General features: G+C 40.4%; 1 protein-coding gene across 1 annotated transcript in view; it reads left to right on the plus strand.

The window, feature by feature from the left end:
* The window catches only part of ANO2 (anoctamin 2), a 149195-nt gene that overhangs the window by 53782 nt on the left and 75027 nt on the right, over window positions 1-20386 (plus strand). The window contains exons 11-14 of the mRNA XM_048300126.1: window positions 4774-4908; window positions 7325-7485; window positions 11367-11449; window positions 19457-19540. Of these exons, the coding sequence (XP_048156083.1) occupies window positions 4774-4908; window positions 7325-7485; window positions 11367-11449; window positions 19457-19540 (463 nt within the window). The remainder of the gene's footprint in view (window positions 1-4773; window positions 4909-7324; window positions 7486-11366; window positions 11450-19456; window positions 19541-20386) is intronic.

Here is a 20386-nt window from a genome sequence, read left to right on the forward strand (position 1 = left end):
TTGTAATAAATGCTTGAATCCTTCCCTGAGAAAATTTTCAAGTGAAGAAAGAACAGCAAATCCAGAAAAGTTTGGACATAGGCAGCTCTACCTAGAGTGAAATCTTGGGGTGTTCAGCAATGTTCCTGGTCATCTTGTAGTGACTGGGGTTTTCCCTATGCTCCAGCAGTCCTCTTGAAAGAAGTCTGCAGTTTTGAGATGGAAAATTCCAACGGTGGGAACTATTATCTCAGAACCAAGGGAAATATCTGTGTTCTAAACTTATCATGTGTTAGAAATTGCTTCTCACTTTCTAAGGGTAGTCACTGTTCCACCTTCAGTTCAATGGTAGATTTCCTTCTGGTTGCAAAACCTTGAAAGAATAAACTGTGTTCCTGGGAACTGTTGCTGTGGGTCAGAGAGGGAACACGCACCTGGATATGGTAAGAAAGTTCTAAACTGGCCTTGGCAGTAGAGGTATTCTGACATGAAACTAAACTGTTTGTCCTTCTCCCCAACAGTAGAAACACCCAAATTTCACCCTCAAACTGTGCAAATAGTTTTATTTTGAAGGCATTAGTAATACATGTGACTTGTTTGACCTTTTGCACAGGGGAAACCTACCCAAGAGGCAGCTGTAAATCAGTTTCGTTTCACATAGAAACTGTTGCGTCTAAATGACTCCTCCACCGAAGGGGTGGTGGAATGAATTGGGAAACATGAAGTGACAGCTGGCCTAGAGTGGGGTATGGAAATTTAAAAACTGAAGAGTTCTGCACAGATTTCCCAGTTAGGTGACTCAGTGTCCACAGTGCCTTTTCCTCGCTTTTTTAGCTTTTTTCCTGAACGTCTCCGGAGTTCTTTCCAGCGTGTGTCACGCACCACACACTTTATTCGCATTCCAGGTACCCACACTTGTTTTTGCAGAGTCAAAACTTAAGGGTTTGTTCCTTCTTTCTTTCTCCCCCCTTCCCCAGACCTTAGTCTACTTATAAATTGCACAACTTGGCACGGGAGCACTGTGACCAACGTGCAAGCAGAGGGTTTAATAATCAGTTATTCTTTTTGATGTTGGTTTTGCAACCAGACAGACCAGAGTGCATTGCAGATGTCTGGTTTAAATGTTATATGGATGAAGCAGAGGAAACCGAGTCAACGTTTCTGCTTCTCAACTTTTCTGGCCTTCTCAACATTTCTAATTCTGTGAGGGAATGTACTTTCTACAGGTGGTTGTTGTTGCTGCTGTTGTAGTTTTTTAATGCTGTTTCTGATAATTTGCAGGAAGAACAGCTCTTGTTCGGCTTCTGAAGGAGTTATGGGTGATTTGGCCAAATCTTTCCTTAAAGGCATGATTCTTGTTCAAGAGAACTCAGGATGTGGTAGGTGGCCATTTAACCAGCCATTTGCAAGTCTTCCAAAATGAAAGGCACAGATTTTCACTTTATGCTTTATCAACACACAGAACAAAAGCCTTGGGTGCTGCTCCTGATAGGAGCAGTACACATTCTTTATCAAAGCCACTTGCATTTTGGTTTGGGAATAACCCCTGTCTCTGTGGAATATGTGTATACAAAGGGGCATTTCCCTAATGTGGAAATAAAGCTCACACAATGCCAGGGGCACACTTTTTTTGTGACATTCTGCAGTATCCATGAACATGCTTTGGAAAGGATTAGTCCTTAGCTTTGTCTGGATACATGTGAGGCAGATGTGAATTAGCTACTGAGGTAGGGCAAGGCTGTGGTCTCAATTCTCCTCTTCTGCCATGCCAGCATAAATCATGGATAATTCCTGTGGGATAATAAAGTAAGACTGGTTTTATCCCAATATAAATGAGAGAACATGCTAAGTTCTTGGTGTAAATATATAAAAACTTGTAGAAGTACTTTTTCTTGACTTACATCTTTCTCTGACCATCAAGAACACATTTTTTTCCGCCTTCTGTTCATTCACTACTGAATCCAGCAGCAGCTGCAGTAGATGTTGGTACAGGCAGTCACAGGTGTTTGCAGTGCCTTGATTTCTATTCAGAGGAACTAAAGAAGAGTTCTTGGGATGTGTCAAAGACAGGACGTGTCTATGTCCTGTGTTCTTTTGATGATAAACTCATACTTAAGTTGATAATTATGTTTCCAAGCACTGTCATTGCTTCTCCTTAGATTATTTCACTTTCTGGCACATTGGTGGACTGAGTTTGGGCACAGCATCTTAATTATTTTTTCTTCTTCAAAACAGTTAAGCCAACACAGTGTAGTTTTCTTCTTGGCAACTGATTATTTTACATACTACCAGGACACTGTTGAGCTCTTCTCACTTTCTTTTGGCATGGACACAAATAACAACCCTTCTCTTTATAGGTCACAGATCACATTTATCACTGGAAGGCTTGAAAATTCAAGGGGAAGCCTCTTGAGCCATAAATTTCGACTTCCCTGACCCTGGTCAGCTACTCTTTAGGGCTGTTGGCATTTGAACTCTAATTTGTGGCCCTTTTTCAAAAGATCAGACAGTTTTGAACAGCTTAGATTGTGGACTATTTTTGGTGTCTGCTCCGATCTATTTGAAGCACTTTGCTAGTTGTGCCCATTGCCCATCTCTACAAGCAAGGATGCAGTAAAAAGACATAATCAGAATAATCTCCCTCTGGTCCTCCTTTCCCTCTTTAGTGTCAAACTTAAGGTTGTCACTCCCCAGTCAGAAGGAAACTCGAGAGCAAATGGAGTTTCCCTCTATCCTGTGCTGTTCCAAGGCCATTGCTGCTGTTTGTTGACTCCCACAGGAGACTTGAAGAAAAGCTATAGCCCTTCAGGTTAGTTCTATATTTCAATCAAGTATTTCTTCCCTTACTTCATATTTTAAAAAAAGTGTATTAAAAGTGTGTATTAAATAAACTATATTAACAACATAGTATATTAACAAACAAGTATATGAAAAATATATATTTATTTTCAAATGTGAAAATAAAGGAAAGCTGCTTCTTATAATTACCTCCAAAATTACCTGGCATGTGCCAGGTTAGAGGGCACTCCCACAGTATATGGCTTGTGTTTGCAACACAAATATTTATATTTATCATTTAATAAAATATGCAAATCATATAATGCCATATTTCCTTGTATTCTCTGCAAATCCATTCTCCCAAGGTGCTTAAGATCTTAAGTTACTGCCATTCAAGTCACGCTGTGATGATTTCACTTGTGCTGATTGATACTTCACATCGTTTGTAGCTCAGGGTGCCTTGCAATGTCAGTTGCAGGGGCTGTAGATTCCTGAAATTTCCCAGCTTGTGGATCTCATACTGAAGATAATGTTGTCTGTGTATCACTTTACAATGCTTTTGTTTGGTTTTCCCCTTTAGGATTGCACGTATCCTTCCTAAAGGATAAACAAGTTTGGTTAGACATGAGAAGATACAAGTGCTCATGGAAGGCAACACTGAGCTAGGCAGGATTGCACTGCCAGTTTTCCGTGGGAGAGCCTGGAAGTGCGGCATTAGCTGCAGCTGTGATGGTGTGAGAACAACAGCAGGATTTGTAGTAATAAAAATCCCTCACTCTTGCTTCCCTTATCCATTTCATCTGAGCTGGAAGTGACTGTGGAGGTTTGTCTTGTTGTCCCGTGGCTCCCTGCCATGGTTGCACTCCTGTCCTGTCTCTCCTGTGGCAGGACTGGCCTGGCCCTTAGACCCAACTTGTGGAGCAGAAAATTTTGGTTTGGGCCTCCAAAAACCTCATTTAAGCATTTTCAGTAGGAATGATTTAAATCTGGGGTACTAAACTTGGATAAAACTTTCCTAAGGTAAGTGGGATCAGACTAAATCTCAGATTGTGCTCAACCTTTATGAGGAGCAAACCTTGTCTGTCTTTTCTTAGACGTTTATTTTCATTTTTGATGCTATCAAAGCGTAAATGTCTCACTGACTCACATTCCATGTCATGCACTGACTGTTCTCTCTGTAGCTGCTTTCTGTCCAACACTGCTCCATCTTCCTCTCTGGCTTGTGAAATGTTTTAACCTTGTTGGTTTTTGTCTAAATTTTGGTGAGTTCTTGAGTTCTATGAAGCTCTTTGGGTTTTGCAATATTTGTAATCACTCCTAACTGTACTTTGGAATGATCAGCAAGGTTCATCCATGCTTAGTTTACTTCTTGCAGTGTGATTCATGAAGATGCTGGGCTGAGTTCTACCACTTATTTATCAACATCTGCAGTGGGCTGTTCCTCAGAGCAGACACTGTTTTTTCTAACCAGTTGTCCAGGGGCTGTTAAATTGACAAAATATACTTTCTGAAAAGCCAGTGTTAGTTCTGCAGGTAAACTTTCCTCCTTTAGCAGCAATTCCAGAGTAGTCACTTTTTAGATATTAGAGGATGTTGTCAGTATGGTCCCATAGATGTAATTTCTATGACTCTCACTAACTGAATCCAGCAGTACTACAGAGGCAAAACTTAACATACTCCTCCAAGGAGCCAAGAATTTTCCACTGTTTTCTCCTGTTTCACTGACTTCTTTTAAGAGATGCAAAGACCACAGTCTTCCCTGAACAGACATTATGTATTGCAATGATGCCTGCTTAATTTCAGCTCAGGAGAATGATCCAGAACTGTCTTTAACTTCTCACAGCAGAGAAGCCCAGAGTGCCAAATGCCTAAATCACCCCTTTCATTTGTTCCTATTGTCTTCAAGATACTCAGGGTTTTCGTATTTTAACTTTCTGGGACTGTTTCGTAGCCGTAAAACACATTTAAAAATGATAGCCTTGACACATGCTTTTTCTTCTTTTTTTTCTTTTTCAGGAAGTATTTTGGTGAAAAGATAGGACTTTATTTTGCATGGCTGGGGTTATACACAGAGTTCCTCATTCCATCTTCAGTAGTTGGGATTATTGTATTTCTATATGGCTGTGTAACCATTGAAAGTGACATTCCTAGGTAAGCTTATCTGTGATCCATGGTTTGTTACTTGAAAATTGTAAGACTGTGCTTTTTATTAATCCTTAGTGAGAATAACTGGTTTTAGCTTGTCTGAAGAGCAGTGAATCTCATACTGAAGATAATGTTGTCTGTGTGAGCATTACCAACTGTGTGAGCATTACAAACACAGAGGCATTGAACAGATGTTTGAAGGGCACACATTTATTTGACTGTTCAGTGTTTCACCTCCTGAAACAGAAATGTTGAGTGAGTCCACTGCATTGAATTCTTTTTCTAAGACATTAATTTGCTTCTCATGAGAGCACACAGCTCAGTGCTCAATCAGAAAGTCATTATGTAAAACTCACTGAAATTAATGCAAACACTGTCCACGACTCTTGGAATACTCTATTTTGAGTATAATCAGACCATTTGTACAAGTAAGATGAACAATAGTTACAAGACTTAGAAATGCCAGCAGATCAAGGGATGTGATTCTGGCCCTCTTCTCTACTCTGCTGAGCCCTCCCTGCAGGGCTGCCTCCAGCCCTGGGGGCCCAGCACAGGAAGGACAGGGAGCTGCTGCAGCCAGTCCAGGGCAGGGACACCGAGATGGTGAGAGGGATGGAGCAGCTCTGCTGGGAGGAAAGGCTGAGAGAATTGGGATTGTTCAGCCTGGAGAAGAGAAGGGAATCTTTGGGGTGACACAACTGTGGCCTTCCAGTGCCTGAAGGGAACCTGCCAAAAATGGAGAGAGACTCTTGACAAGGGCCTGGAGTGACAGGACAAGGGGCAGTGGCTTCACACTGACACAGAGCAGGTTTAGGTGTGATATTGGGAAGAAACTGTGAGGGTGATAAGGCCCTGGCACAGGTTGCCCAGAGCAGCTGTGGCTGCTCCATCCCTGGAAGTGTCCAAGGCCAGGTTGGATGGGGCTCTGAGCAACCTGGGATAGTGGGAGGTGTCCCTGCCCATGGCAGGTGGTGGGACTGGATGAGCTTTAAGGTCCCCTCCAACTCAACCCATTCTGTGATTCTATATTTGGTCTCCACAGTATTCCCCTTCTAGACACAAAAAATGTTGAGTTTTGTGTATCCTGAAGGGGATATACTACACAAAAACTGCCAAAGTCACACTGTGATGTTAATGTCAGCTTCCCAGTGAAATAAAGTTAATTCCTCTGTGTTATCTGACTTCTGCTGGAGGCAGGATACTGCAGTACTTGTATGCTGATCACGCTCATGACAGTCCCTGAACCGACAGCTTTTAAAATCACTGTAGTAGGACAAGGTTACTGATAGGTAAATGATGAACAGCACCACATCTGAGGCAGGGTCTGTTTTCTTAGCTTGATCTGAATAAATCTTGGTGGGCTGTGCTTGTCAGGGTGAAAGCTTGTGCTAATATTTAAACTCCAGTGAGATTTATGGCTAAGATGTATCTGCAGCACCCTCTGCTGCCTTTTGAAACAGAGAATTACTGTAACAACATGAGAGCTGGATATAGCTGCGTGCTTTTCAAACCATATAATATAAACATATTCATACTAGAGCTTGAATATTGCTTTTTTTCATTTGAATTCATAAGGAAAAAGCTATGTCAGGATGGTCCATATAGGAACAATCGTAATCACAATATGCCAGCTATCATTGAAGCAATGTGACAAGTCTCAGCTCATGATCCTGCCAAGGACATTTGAGCTTTGCACTACTCAGTTCACCTAAGTGCAGGTATGAAAGGCTTTCACAACCAAATCTTATGGAAAATATGGAAAGCATACTCAGCCCTGACAAGGAGTGTTTGGCCTGTTAAAGTGATACTGATAATGGTTTTTTTTTTTCAAAGATTTTTAGAAATTGATTACATACATAGCAAATAAGACCAAGAATTAAAATAACAACCTTACAGCAAAGATCTTAAAATCGGTAAAAAATCGGTAAAAAATCTGTAAAAAATCTTTTCTCTCATATTTTTGTGCTTCCATATTAAATAATGTGTATTTTGACAATGGCACCTAATTTCCTTTGAGACCACTTCAGTCTTTTCATTAATTTAAATCTGATCTGTATAAAATCATGTAACTGACTGCAGAGATGGCAAACTCCACTTTTGTGTTTGAATTTTGGTTTTTTGGTGTGGTTAGCCTCAGTCTTCAGTGATGCTGTCTTCCTTAATTCACTAACACAGTGCAGTGATCAGTCTGGTTGAGTGTTGCGTCATTTTCCTGTTGCAAGGTGCCTACAAAGATTTTAACAATTCCTACCCATGGCAATAAGGATTGAAGAAACACGTGGCTCCTGTTCTCTGCAAGCGCAGGCCACATATAATGCAGATAACTTGTAATAGCTGTGATGTACTGCCCAATATCACCACTGCACATCCATAGTTTTGGAGCTGGAATACTCAGAGGAACCTGTGCCCTTGTCTGTCACAGCAAAGAGATGTGTGACCAACGCAATGCCTTCACCATGTGCCCCCTGTGTGACAAGTTCTGTGATTACTGGAACCTCAGCTCTGCCTGTGCCACCGCTCGAGCGAGTCACTTGTTTGACAACCCTGCTACGGTTTTCTTCTCCATCTTTATGGCTCTCTGGGGTGAGTATTGCTTCGGAAATTAACAGTGCCTTTTGATGTTTGGCCTCTTCACTGAATAATAAAATGCTCTTTGATTGAATGTGATCCCTATGGCTTCGGGAAGCTGGCTATCCTCAGAAGGCCGGGGAGAGCTGTCTGTGTTGAGACTGGGGAAAGCACTATCACTGTCAACAGCAACCTCTGGAATAAATGGAGAGGAGTTATGCAGTTCAGGGAAGAAAAATATGTCCTTTCTTCCTGTACTGCCGAATTCAGAATCATAGAGTCATCAAGTCTGGAAAAGATCTACAAGGTCATCAAGTCCAGCCTTTGACTGATCCCCACCTTGCCAACTAAACCAGAGCACTGAGTGCCATGTCCAGCTGTTTATTAAACATCTCCAGGGATGGTGACTCCACCATCTTCCTGAGCAGCCCCTTCCAATGCCAATGGGAAGAAATTCTTCCTGATGTCCAACCTGAACCTCCCCTGGCACACCTTGAGGCCATTTTCTCCATGGAGGAAATTGTGCCTTTAATGGAACTTCTAATCTTTGCCAGGTATTTGCTAATTTTTCTTCATTTTCTTTTGACATGTCACGTCCTTTGAACACCTTCTTCATCTGGGGCCAGAATGTATTTGAGGATTGGTATGGTGCAGACAGCTAAAAGGGTATAATTTAAGCACAGTCCCACTTCCTTATGGGACAACTCAGTCACATAATTTTAACAAAACTTTATGGGATTCCAAGAGCAATGGGACTATTATCATTTTAATTATAATATATTTTAGAGAGTTCCATTTAAACAAGCTTGCTTTTCTTTAATGGCAAATATCCCTGTCTCCATGAGGATATCAAAACACTTCATAAACGTGAATGAATGCATTGTAGTATTACCCTTATTGTTTCTGGCCTTACCTCTGCCCTGAAAAGTGTGTGTGTTGTGCTTGCATGAATTATTGCTGGTGTTATGCTCTCCTTTACTCTAGAGCTTCTTTATTGTGAAAGTTAAATGTGTTATTGCTACTGTAAAATGATTTTTTATTTCCCTATTCATTGTTCCCCAAGTGAAATTATCATCCTTAATATGAAATTGAGCAAATATGTTATTGTGCTATAGCCATCCCTCAGCAACCAGTGTGTTATTGTTTGCAACCCTATTAAGATTTTACAGCTTGTTTTAGAAAGGGCTGATTGGTGGCTTGGCATTGGGTGAGGACAGCAGAGAGCTTTTAAGGGACTTGCAGACAGAACACATCATGGAAGCAAGAAGCATTTATTTACCAGTTCCTGGAAGCCCTAGAGGAAACGTTAGAGAATATGCGAGAATTATGACTGAGAAATAGAAAAAAGAGGATGAATTTATAGACTCTCAGAATAATTTATTTTACTACTTAAGATTACAGGGTAGACTGGCAGATTAAGTGTCACCTGCTGCTATGAAGCTTAAGACAAATAAAATATTTTCTTGACAGAGAAATTTTACTGTAAACTTGCATCCATGCAAATGACAATTGCCACTGAACCTCATCCAGAACAATTGTATTTTAGTATCAGCAATACAGCGTGCAAAAGAAAATGTTGATATATCCTTGCACTAAGACAAATTGGTAGAATCTGTTATGGAGCAGAACAGGACAAAAAGTTCCATATGCACTGCTTTTAAAAAAAGGCATGTAAGAATAACAAAATTCTTTCAGAGCTGTAGCCCTCCTCCAAAAAATGTTTCCCACAGATTGGAAAAGTCTGTTCTTGGGACCATGATAACTGAGCTTGTCAGTTCAAGAAAATGCAGCCGGCACGCACAAAGAGCAGCGAAGTGAAATAATGGAGCCTTTACTAACTCTGCCCAGCTTGACTATTAAGTATTAGATTACAACAAATTTTGCTTCCCTACTCTTAGAGGCTGTGCTGGTTACATCTAGAGCTCAATCTATTGAATGGCAGAGCTCATTCACACACCTATTCCAGCTGTATATTTTAAAGAGCAAACTATGGCGATCTGGGCTGGTTCCATTTCACGAGGGTGTTGGGCACAGGATTTCTTTCGTCCTGCTTGTCTTCCATTCTTTCGAAAGCAGAAGGCTTCCTATGGTTAATATCTCAAAAGGAATCATGCTTTTAGTAGTTGATCCTGATTCCTCATGAAATGTCTTTGTGATTCCAGTGGTCCTGCCGCAAGTGTCCATATTCATAGGGATGCTTGGCTGACTGGGCTTGATGTCACTGGTGCCCTGGTGCTGAATTTCAATGTCAGACACCTTTATTAGAAGTTTTACAGAATCATAGAATGGTTTGGGTTGGAAGGGACCTTAAAGATCAGCCAGTTCCAACCCCCTGCTATGGACAGGGACACCTTCCACCAGACCAGCTTGCTCCCAGCCCCATCCAACCTGGCCTTGGACAGGGATCCAGGGGCAGCCACAGCTTCTCTGGGCAACCTGTGCCAGGGCCTCCCCACCCTCACAGGGAAGAATTTCTTCCTAATATCCAATCCAAACCTGCTCTCTGTCAGTTTAGTTTTTCTGCTGGTGTAAGTCAGTGCAGACGTGCTGATTTCAGAGCAGCTGCTGCATCAAGCCAAGTACGTTCTTATAGAGCTAAATGTGGAACTGAGTTTTTGTATAACAGGAAAGAATGGAATGAGTAATAGCACCCTATAAAATAACCAAATGTTTTTGTGTTTAGGATATGTAAAAACCCTTGAGTTTTCAAACCATGCTAAATATAGCTTTTATATGTTCTCTCTTCTGTAAGGGAGGAGCACAGATAGCAACTTAGTTGCTTAGTGCCTGGATCTGCTTTCAGTGTGCTGCCAGTCCTGTCTTTAAATGATATTTATTTCTTATATGATGGGTTGATACCTGTGAAGAAAATACTTGCAGCTAACTGTTGGAATAGATTATGACTTGTAGGAGCCAGGTTGTTTTCACAGCGTTCCCACTTTTCACAGTGTAAATGCAGTCAAGTGAAGCTGATCTAATGCTCCACCGTTGTCTGTCTTGTGGGTCTATCTTCAAGATGTTCAAAGTGATGTAAACACTGCTGTGATCTAACAGTGTTTTTACAATACCCTTTTCACCCACTGAAATAGTGAGGTGAAGCCCAAGAAAATGGAAAACAGTGTCCCCAGTTGTTCATAGCTATAGCTTTTATTGGTAGAGTTTTGGTGGTTTTAGTTGGCATGTACAGGTTTAGTATTGATATTGATATCGTTATCTGAAAATAGGTGTCCACAAGCCAAGATTTATAAGTGCTATTTCTAATAAACCTGTAAGTCCATAAATGATGAGCAACTAGGAAAAGGGCTATGTAGAGGAAACAGCAATTATGAGAGGACAGGCAGGAGACTGCAAATAGGAGACACCAGTAAAACATCTGTTCTGTCTTACTAGTAAAAAAAGGAGAAGCAGGAGGCTGAACCAGAGGCCAGTCCATTCCAGCAAAATCACCATGTCTATGAAGGACAAAAGCATTCAACCACACCATTGTAATATATTTCAAAATATCTTTTTCCACATATTGCTGGGGATCCTAGTTATTTCAGTAGCAGGCTAAACCTACCTCAGAATGCTTCATGGTGAATTAAGAGAGATGATGTCTTCAGTGGCTATCAGCAGGTATGGGCTCAGTTCCATTCTCTGACAAGAATTTACCAGTGGCTTTGGACAATCCATGTTCCATCTTTCTGTATTTTACTTTTAAAGAACAGTAATTATTGTTCCCATACTTTGCTTGAGTTCTTTCTTCAAAGTTGGGCCTGAGACTGTTTCTTAGTGCTTAATTTTAAAGGGTCTAGCATAATGGGGTTCAAATATCAGTTGAAGCTTATAAGTAACACAAATCTTTACCACAAGGCTTTGGATTTATAATTTTTAAAATATTTTAATTTCTTTTAAAGCTACCATGTTCCTTGAACAATGGAAACGTTTGCAGATGAGATTGAGTTATTTCTGGGATCTAACTGGACTGGAAGAAGAAGAAGTAAGTCTCCTCTCCCTGGGCTAATTTACTGTGTTAATTATTCTATAATTATTATAGAATAATAATATTATATAAGCATTGATCTATAGATTTCTCACAAGTATTCTCCAGCCCAGTGCAGTTTGTAGCTGTGTTTAGATAAAGGTCTGTAACTGATACAGTTTTGAGTATCAATGTTTATTTAGGAAATCCTCACCTATATCCTACTGTTCAGCACTCTGAAGTTAAGAATGAATGTTGAAAAGGATTATAAGGTAAGAGCAGATCATGTTTTGCTGAGAATGCCCATATGATGTTGTACAGTGTGCAGTAACACAACAACACTGTTGTGTTGTAAGTACTTTGTCATGTTACTTCATTACACGTAACAAGAATTCTTTGTGATAATGACAGCCACAGGTCACAGTACCATCAGCAATTTTTGCATCCAGGTCTGGGTGACATCTGTGATGCATTAGGTACATCATCCTGAGCTCTAGGTGCTCACCAACAGAGCTGTTTCAAAACAATAAATGGTGTGGGTTTCTTCAGAAAGAGCTTTTCAATGAGCCGTGGGGTCTCCAGCCATACCTGAATTGACTGAAAATGAGACATACTGGTTTATTGCTATTCACAATGTCCCTAATTTTGTTTTCAGTTCTGTCCTTTGGTTTGCTCTAATAACTCTCATTCAAGGATTCATTTCTAACCCTCACTAAAGAGAGTGCAGTTATAAAATCATAAATAAATATCATACTAAGAACAGGTAAGCTTTGGACCTTCCCCTGGCAATAGATGCTGAGCTGTCTCTAGAACAGGGTCATATTCAGTAATTCAGAACTGCCTTGTTTTGCTGGGAACTGTCTTGGTTTGCTGGGAGGATTTGAATCCATTTTTTCTCTTCACATTCCAGCACAGTTCCTTAAACAACAGGTCACAGTCTTCAGACCTGCTAGCTCAGCTCAGCTCAAACAGGAGAGTGTAAATACCATAGGGGAAAAGCAAGCTGACATCATGGACCTCATGATATAGCATGGTGGTAATGCTATTCCGCTATTTCCCAGATCAAAGTATTTGGATCAAACAAAAAGATGACCCTGAGAATAGACAGCATGCTCCAGTATTCCTCTTCTTCCATCACTATCCTGTAATGCACAAATATTCCTTCACTGGTGACTTGACAACAACCTCCTCTCTTCTGTCTCTGTTTCTCAGCTTTTTCATGACTCTTTCCCCTGTTATGATGTGGATGATGTTCACAGTACAACTCAGTACTCCCACTCTGAGTTGTGATGCAAACCCAGTGCACCAGCACATCAGAAATTACTGTTTGTCCCACATGGAATGTCAAACTGCTCCCTGCCAGAGCAGCAATCCTGTACCAACTAAAGGGCAAACTGAGAGGCTGGAGAGCTAACTCTGGGCTCTGTGGCATATTTGATGAACCCACCAGATTTTTCTGAACTTCAAGTTCGTCACTCACAGTAAAAAAACCTTAGGTTTAGCTTAATAGCTAAATTTAATTGCTTTAGCTTTGTAAAATGCTGTGAAATAATATATAGGTTTGTGAGGTCCTGTGATCAAGAGGCCTGAAGTGGTAAAAATCTGTGGATAGGAAGTCTGTGGGATCAGCAAGAATCCTTTGTTTATGACAAGTGAAGGAGTGCCAGACAAATCTCAGCACAAGCTGAAGAACTAAGAACTTGGAATGATAAAATAAGACTGGAATGGACCTTGAGGGGCCATCCCTTGTGCGTTGTAGGATCAATTCTACTTAAATCATTATGAAGAGATATTTGTCTAATTTGTTCTTAAATAAATCCAGCAGTGGAGATTTCAGTTCCTCCCTAGGTAATCTACTCTAATGCTTCTCTATCTGTACTGCTAACAAGCTTTTCCTAGTGGTTTTTAAATCTCCTTGCTGCATGTTATTTTTTTTCTCTTTTTTTCTCCCTTATTTTGTCTTTCAAAGATCAAGAGAGGGATTACTTCTGTCCTCTTTTCAACATAATTCAACACAGTATCTTATCTCTGTCACCCTTGTTTAAGATGAACAAGCCTTTGCTCTTTCAGTCTTAGTTCCTAAATATTTTCAGAGAATCATAGAACCACAGAATGCTTAAATGTCATCTCATTCCACCCTCCTGCCATGGGCAGGGACACCTTCCACTATCCCAGCTTGCTCTGAGCCCCATCCAACCTGGCCTTGGGCACTTCCAGGGATGGAAGCCACAGCTTCTCTGGGCAACCTGTGCCAGGGCCTCAGCCCCCTCACAGGGAACAATTTCTTCCCAATATCCAATCTAAACCTGCCCTCTGCCAGTGTGAAGCCATTCCCCATTGTCCTATGACTCCAGGCCCTTGTCAAGAGTCTCTCTCCACCTTTCTTGTAGGCTCCCTTCAGGTACTGGAAGGATTTTCTATTCTTTTTATTCTTGCTCATTTCTGGCTGTTTTCTGGTTGATCCAGGTCCTTTTGGAAGAACAATGGACATGTCTCTTGACATGACATCTTAAGCAGAAAACCATGCACCGTGTCATCTCCTGTCAGTTCTTGATACTTCAACAAAAACCCAGAAGTTAGATCAGGTTTTGTTCACCTTTTATCCATAAGATTCATAAAGAGGAGGATAAATCTGTCTGTAGAAAGTTACTGGCATCAGGTCTCAGTGGTGGTGAACTCTGTACAAGTGTTGAAAATTATGTTGGAAAAGGGAGAATTACGTCTAATCAGGTTAGGCCAGAAGAAACCAGAAGCGGGATCACTTAAAAGAGCAAGAAAGGAACAAGGAAGAAGCTCAGGAGGTTTAACAGTTTTAAGACTAGATGGGGTTAAGCTATTGATTGTCAACTTCTTTAGGAAGGGAAGTTACAGAACCAAAGCAGGGAGAAAAACAGCCATAAATCTGAAGAGCTGAGGAGTACTTTGTGAGAATTATATTGAAATAAATGCCTTCAGTGTAATTTTTGTGGACATTGACTATAAACTTTTCACTAAATTGCTTTCTTTAACCACACTCAGCCAAATTTTTGCTTCAAAAGAGTCACACAAGAGATTAATGTAGTCCATTTATTTGTAAGTATCTTGGCAGTGGCACTCCGAGAAAGCAGACTCCCTAAGGCTTCCATGCATCTTTGCAGCTGGCAGCTGTACAGACTTAGAGAATTTGTGTTTGGACACCTGGAATCCACAAAAAAGACAGGGAAGCATTGGGTACTAACTAGAAAAGAGATAATTGTGTTGAAAAGCAATAGAGCAAGTGATAAATAAATGGGAGAGGGAAAGGAAAGAAACAAACTCAGGCCAGAACCATGAGAGCAGACAAAGCCTTGGGAACACTGTGCATAAACACACACAGAACCTCAGAATCGTTTAGGTTGGAAAGGACCTCCAAGGTCATCGAGTCCAACCTTTGGCCAATCCTCACCTTGTCACCTAGACCAGAGCACTGAGTGCCATGTCCAGTCATTCCTTGGACACCTCCAGGGACAGTGACTCCACACCTCCCTGGGCAGCCCATTCTAATGCTTAACAACATTTCCAGTGGAGAAATTCTTTCTGAAATTCCTCCACTCAACGTTCCTTGCCATAGACATGTGACTGTGTAACCCAATCAAAGAGGTTGTGCATTTGATTCTAGTTCAGGGTGTGTAATAAAGAATAAGGCCATCAAGAAACCAGGAGGAGGGGTGGGAGAATCCATACCCTCTTCTGCTTGGTGAAGAATTACAGAGGGACTCCAATTAATGATGTAGGCGCTAGAAACTCTTGCCTTCCCATGAATCTTCAGAAATTGTATTTCCAGGATGTTCCTGCTTTCATTTTTTTGGGTGGAAGAGATTTTCCCTCATTTTGCCAATGATCCTGTGCAAACTGAAATAGAAATGCTATTATAAAAGATGAAATTTTAGAACTTGGGCAAGAACTTGGAAGTCAAATGGACAGAGAGTCTGCATTAAGTGAAATGCCAAGGAGTCTCCACTCATTGGTCTTGGTATTGTTCAAATAGTCAAGCTGTTATACTGTTTCATTATAACAGAGAGGAACTTGGATGTCTGTCTTCCTTAGGAACATTTAATTTCAAGTTAAAATCCTGTGCTCTGTAAAATGTTTGCCAACTATTTTAGTTTTTTTGCAAACTAATTCCTGAAGTCTGATTCTTCCGTTTGCTATTTAAAGAGTTTAAAACCCCCCTGTAATTACTGAACCCTCAAGGGATGTCTTTGAGGTCACTGTGGATTACTGCTGAGTTAAGACAAATTAATGAAGAAGGTAGATTGAGTAAAAGAAAATGAAACAAAATTAAAAAGCAAGCTGACTTGATGACATTAAATATCTTTACAGATACATTCCATTCTCACCTAACTTGATCTTGGTTTAACTTTGTCTTCTCTACTATGGTTTCAAAATTCATTTTGATCTGATCAATTTGATGGTTTCACTTTGTCTTCCACCTTGCAAATTATAGCAGCAGACTCCTTTTCTGAAGTTTTAATAGTGTCTACTAAACCATGAAGCACGAGATATTTTTGTTTGCTAAAATCCTGAAAGAGAAGACTCTAATAAAATAACTGTGTAGCCCTCTTGGGAAAAAATGTCTAGTATTGGTGAAAGGGGAATTTGTAGCTACGATATTTTGTCTTGTCTCAAATCTTTCCTTTCATGCTCTCTGCATCCTCAAGTTTCCTGTGCCAATGAGATTTTTAGTTTGGATTATTTTCTCCAGATGCATTATCTCACATTTTTCCCATAACTATTCTAATTTTCCTGTTGGGAAATATTTTCAAATATTCCAAATATTTTTTTTTTTTTAATTCTTTGTATGCTTTTTATTAACCTCTTTTGGGTTTCATTACTCTTTCCAGAGAATCTTCCCTGACCTTCATTAATTTCTTACTAACACTAATTATTTAATGATCCTTGGCTAGCCCTGTTCTTCTAAACAATTGCTTTCAACATTACATTTAAGTCCTATGTTTAGGAGGATGAGGGTTTCATTAGGATAGTTGGGGAAGGAATGCTGAAGAACAAATATTATCCCTCAGCTCTTTGAGGAAACTGTTTAGTACCAGTTATTGGTCCACTGAAAGATTACACATGAAGGCACACTTTAAACATGTTTAAAGTTGTAAACAGTAAGAACAAAGTCAGGTGACAATTTCTTTGCTTTCCAAGGAGTTGGTAAAGGAATATGATTACATTTTTTCACTCCCAGACTGTTGATCCAGAGACATGCCACAATGTCCTGGGCTTCAATACATTTTCCTCTTCTGTTTCTCTCCTACCAGACATATCAACATGCTCTCATTTACTTTTGTTTATTCCTTTTCCATTGTAATGACTTCCTCTGTCCTTTCTAGAACTGAGTTTTCCTTGAGGCTCAAAACTGTTCAATTTTTTATTAGTAGTCTTGATTCCTTGGGATGTTGGGGTGGGCGACTCAAAGGCTGGGTCACTTGGGGTGGTACAAGTTCTTTCCTCCCCTGGGTTCAGAGGGGTTAAATCTGTCCTTATCCAGCACTACCCCACTAGGAACAGGGACCACCTCTAGGCCTTTCTTTGTTCCTCTCCTCCTTTCCAGTGCCTCAGAAGATCCAGGTAGGTAAGCAGGGTTTTCCAGGGATGTGCTCCTTGGAGAACACACAGGATATGGAATCAGGTGCTGTTTACCCTGTTTATCAGGTGCTGTTACTCCAGACCCTTGTCTGGAGTGACAGGGCAAGGGGGAATGGCTTCACACTGACAGAGAGGAGGGTTAGATGGGATATCAGGAAGAAATTGTTCCCTGTGAGGGTGGTGAGGCCCTGGCACAGGTTGCCCAGAGAAGCTGTGGCTGCCCCATGCCTGGAAGGTCAGGTTGGATAGGGCAGCCTGGTCTAGTGGGATGTGTCCCTGCCCATGGCAGGGGGTTGGAATGAGATGATCTTAAAGGTTCTTTCCAACCCAGGCCATTCTGTGATTCTACAATTTACACAGTTCCACTTATCAGTAGAGGAGTATTTAAACGGGTTGGATTTGAATTGCATGATGAACCAACATAAATGATGCTATATTCTGCTACAGTTGCCCACAAAATGAAATGGCAGCGTTTGGTTGTTTGGTCCTAGCTTAAGGGAGCTTCAGAATCTGAGACCATATTTCAAAATTTAGTTTTATAGGTACTCTCTCAAAGCACTACCACTGTTCTTGCTCAACGAAAGCAAACAAAACATCTCTCTGTCTGTCTGGCAAATGCATTCCCATAATAGAACCTCCTAGTTTCTTTTAACTAATTTTCTATTATGCTGCTCTAGAACATCTTTAATAACAGTTCCTGTATACTTGCTCGGTAGCTTTTAACACTCCTAAACTCGTGTTCATGCTACATGACTTATTCCAGCTTTTGCTTTAATTTTTCATTTATCAAATTTATTTTGAAAGTGATCTGGACTAAAAAAGATTGTGAACATTTACCAGCACCTCCAAGCTGAGATATAAAACTATTTTTCCTTGGACACGCATCCCAGTAATAGGACAGTCTAAACAGATCCTCGGTGTGAATGACAAACTCTTCCCTACACTTCTCAGCCCCTGCCTCCTGTGTCACTGTCATAAGAAATAGAGGGTTTAGTCCTTGATTTCTAATAATTAACCCTTTTGCAACAGAAAATGGCTGGGATCTCTGTTCTGTTCATTCCACATTTCCATCTTGCTTTGGGGAAGCAACTGGGTCAGTCCAATTTTTTTTTGTGGAAACCTTCCTTCCCATCAGTATGCACTGCTGAGCTGCTCTGCTTCTGTTCAGGATATTAAGATGTGGCTGTTCAAGGAATTTGCAGTGGGTTTTTGCCTTTACTTAGAGCATATGGCTTATTTTTTTGATAACTCCTTTGCTCTGTCAAATCTGGGGTAGTTGCTAAGGTTCTTTTTTGTTTTGGTTTGTTTTTTTTTTTTTGTTTTTTGTTTTAATAAATTCAATGTGTTTGTCATGCATGCTTTGTAGAATTCCATTATCACTTTCTTTCTAAATCAAAGGGAAATTAGGGAGAGATTGGTTCGCATTGTTTATTCTTATCAAACTGGATCATTATCTACAGAGGCTTAATTTGATGGATGGTGGATACACGTGTATGTTTGAGGCAAATCCTGGAGACCACTCTCAGGGAAAATTCCCACTGACCTCAACGTGAGTTTTGCCTGAGTAGAAATTTCATGTTTAGGCTCTTTGTTTTCAGAATGGGAATTATCATTTTCTACTCCGGAGCACTCATTTGGTCTTGCAGTACCTTGGCTCACATGGTTTTCAATAAGTGTCTGGCAGCTGTACTGGCAAATTTCCAGCATCCTGGGATTCAGATCTATCCCTACATGGACATTTTGCCTTTGTGAAGTCATCACAACTATTTCTAGCTTATTGTCCTAAGTATGGAACTCTTCCCGTTTTCAGATAAAGAATTGATTCTGAATCACACTCTTTTTACAGCTGAGTGGAATTGTCCCTTCACATCCATGGATGTATGGGTCAGACATCCCTAAGTCTGGATTGTAAAGAAATATTTAGTGCAAAATACTCCTAAAAGGCATATATACAAAATGCATTCCAGGGAGCTCTGTGGTCTATTCAGTCAAGGGTAAGATGACTTGGCAGATTCAGCAAAGACAGATCAACTACTTTTCCCATCCAGATGTAGGTGTATGAAAGGCAGTTAAAAGGACATTGGAATGTCTTACTAGAAAAACTAAACATAACTTGGCCAAATTTGAACAGAGTACGCACTCAGAGCAAAACTGTCAAAAACAAAAAGTAAGTTAGAGTACAATGTTTTGCTTGGTGTTTATTTTCTTTATTTCACCTTGTTTTCATTCAAATCAGTTTCCAAAAGTTGCTCTGACCTCTGGAGGCTGCCCCTGCTGTCTCAGAAAGCTTTGCTTAGCAAAAGAAAGTGAGAGAGTTGAACCCTCTTGATGGCTTTGTTTGTGATTAAGTGACCAAAACTTTTGGGTTTTTTTCTCTTAGTCATAGCCATGTTTGGTTTTGGTTTTTTTCAGGAGCATCCCAGACCAGAGTATGAGACCAAACTGCTGCAGAAAAAGCTGAAAAATAAAAACATCACAACAGAAAATTCAAATGAGGTAAGATGCAGCTTGCTCTTTTCATTTATGGGGGATTTGTGTTTGTTATGTTGGGATTATATTTTTGTCTGTCTCTCAGAGGTTGCAAGAGGCACTTTTTGGGGCTCTTAATCAGCCTTTTGAGTTGGTTGTTGGTGGTGTGGTGAAATGCAGCCCTGCAGTGCCATTGCAGGGCTTTGAGGTCATGTCTTTCAAAGTAAAGCAATTTGCATAGAAATAGGGTTGACAGGTGGCTCAGGATTTAATCTGTACATTCCTAAGATAATCACCCCAGAATTCTTACAGCAATCACACAGAATGTCAGTACTTTCTGCACAATGAAGAAAGCAGATTTTATTATGGTGATCTCATTTGCAAAGGTAACATTGGTGTCTTTAGTTCTGTCACGGTTACACAGTTGTGAAGTTTTAATGGCATTTCCAGGACAAATGGAAAAATAATTGGTAGATCATTTTCAGATTGAAGTGGGCTCAGGATTTTTATGGCTATTTCAAACTTTTTTGAAGAAACCCTTTTTTATCAGTCTCCTCTTGTAAATTGTTGACTGAGGTCTATTTTCTAAACATTCACAAGTTCTGTGGTCTTGGTCCATTAGGCTTGGTTAACCACTGCTCATTCACAGCATTCCACTTGTGCCAGCAAAGCCAAAGCATTCCAATACCATGTTCAGCTTCCAGGGAGAATAAAACAGTTTAATTTGCTTACAGGTTTAGAATCAGTATCCAAAGTGGAGAATTTTCAAGTTTTCAGGTTTGGTCCAACAAATTTAGCTTGTAGAAGAACTTATTTATCCGTTTCTTCGGCTGACCACCATTGTAAAGTGTTTCCAGGGAATCTTTCATTTCA

Source organism: Corvus hawaiiensis, chromosome 4 (assembly GCF_020740725.1).
Source record: "Corvus hawaiiensis isolate bCorHaw1 chromosome 4, bCorHaw1.pri.cur, whole genome shotgun sequence".
NCBI lineage: Eukaryota > Metazoa > Chordata > Aves > Passeriformes > Corvidae > Corvus > Corvus hawaiiensis.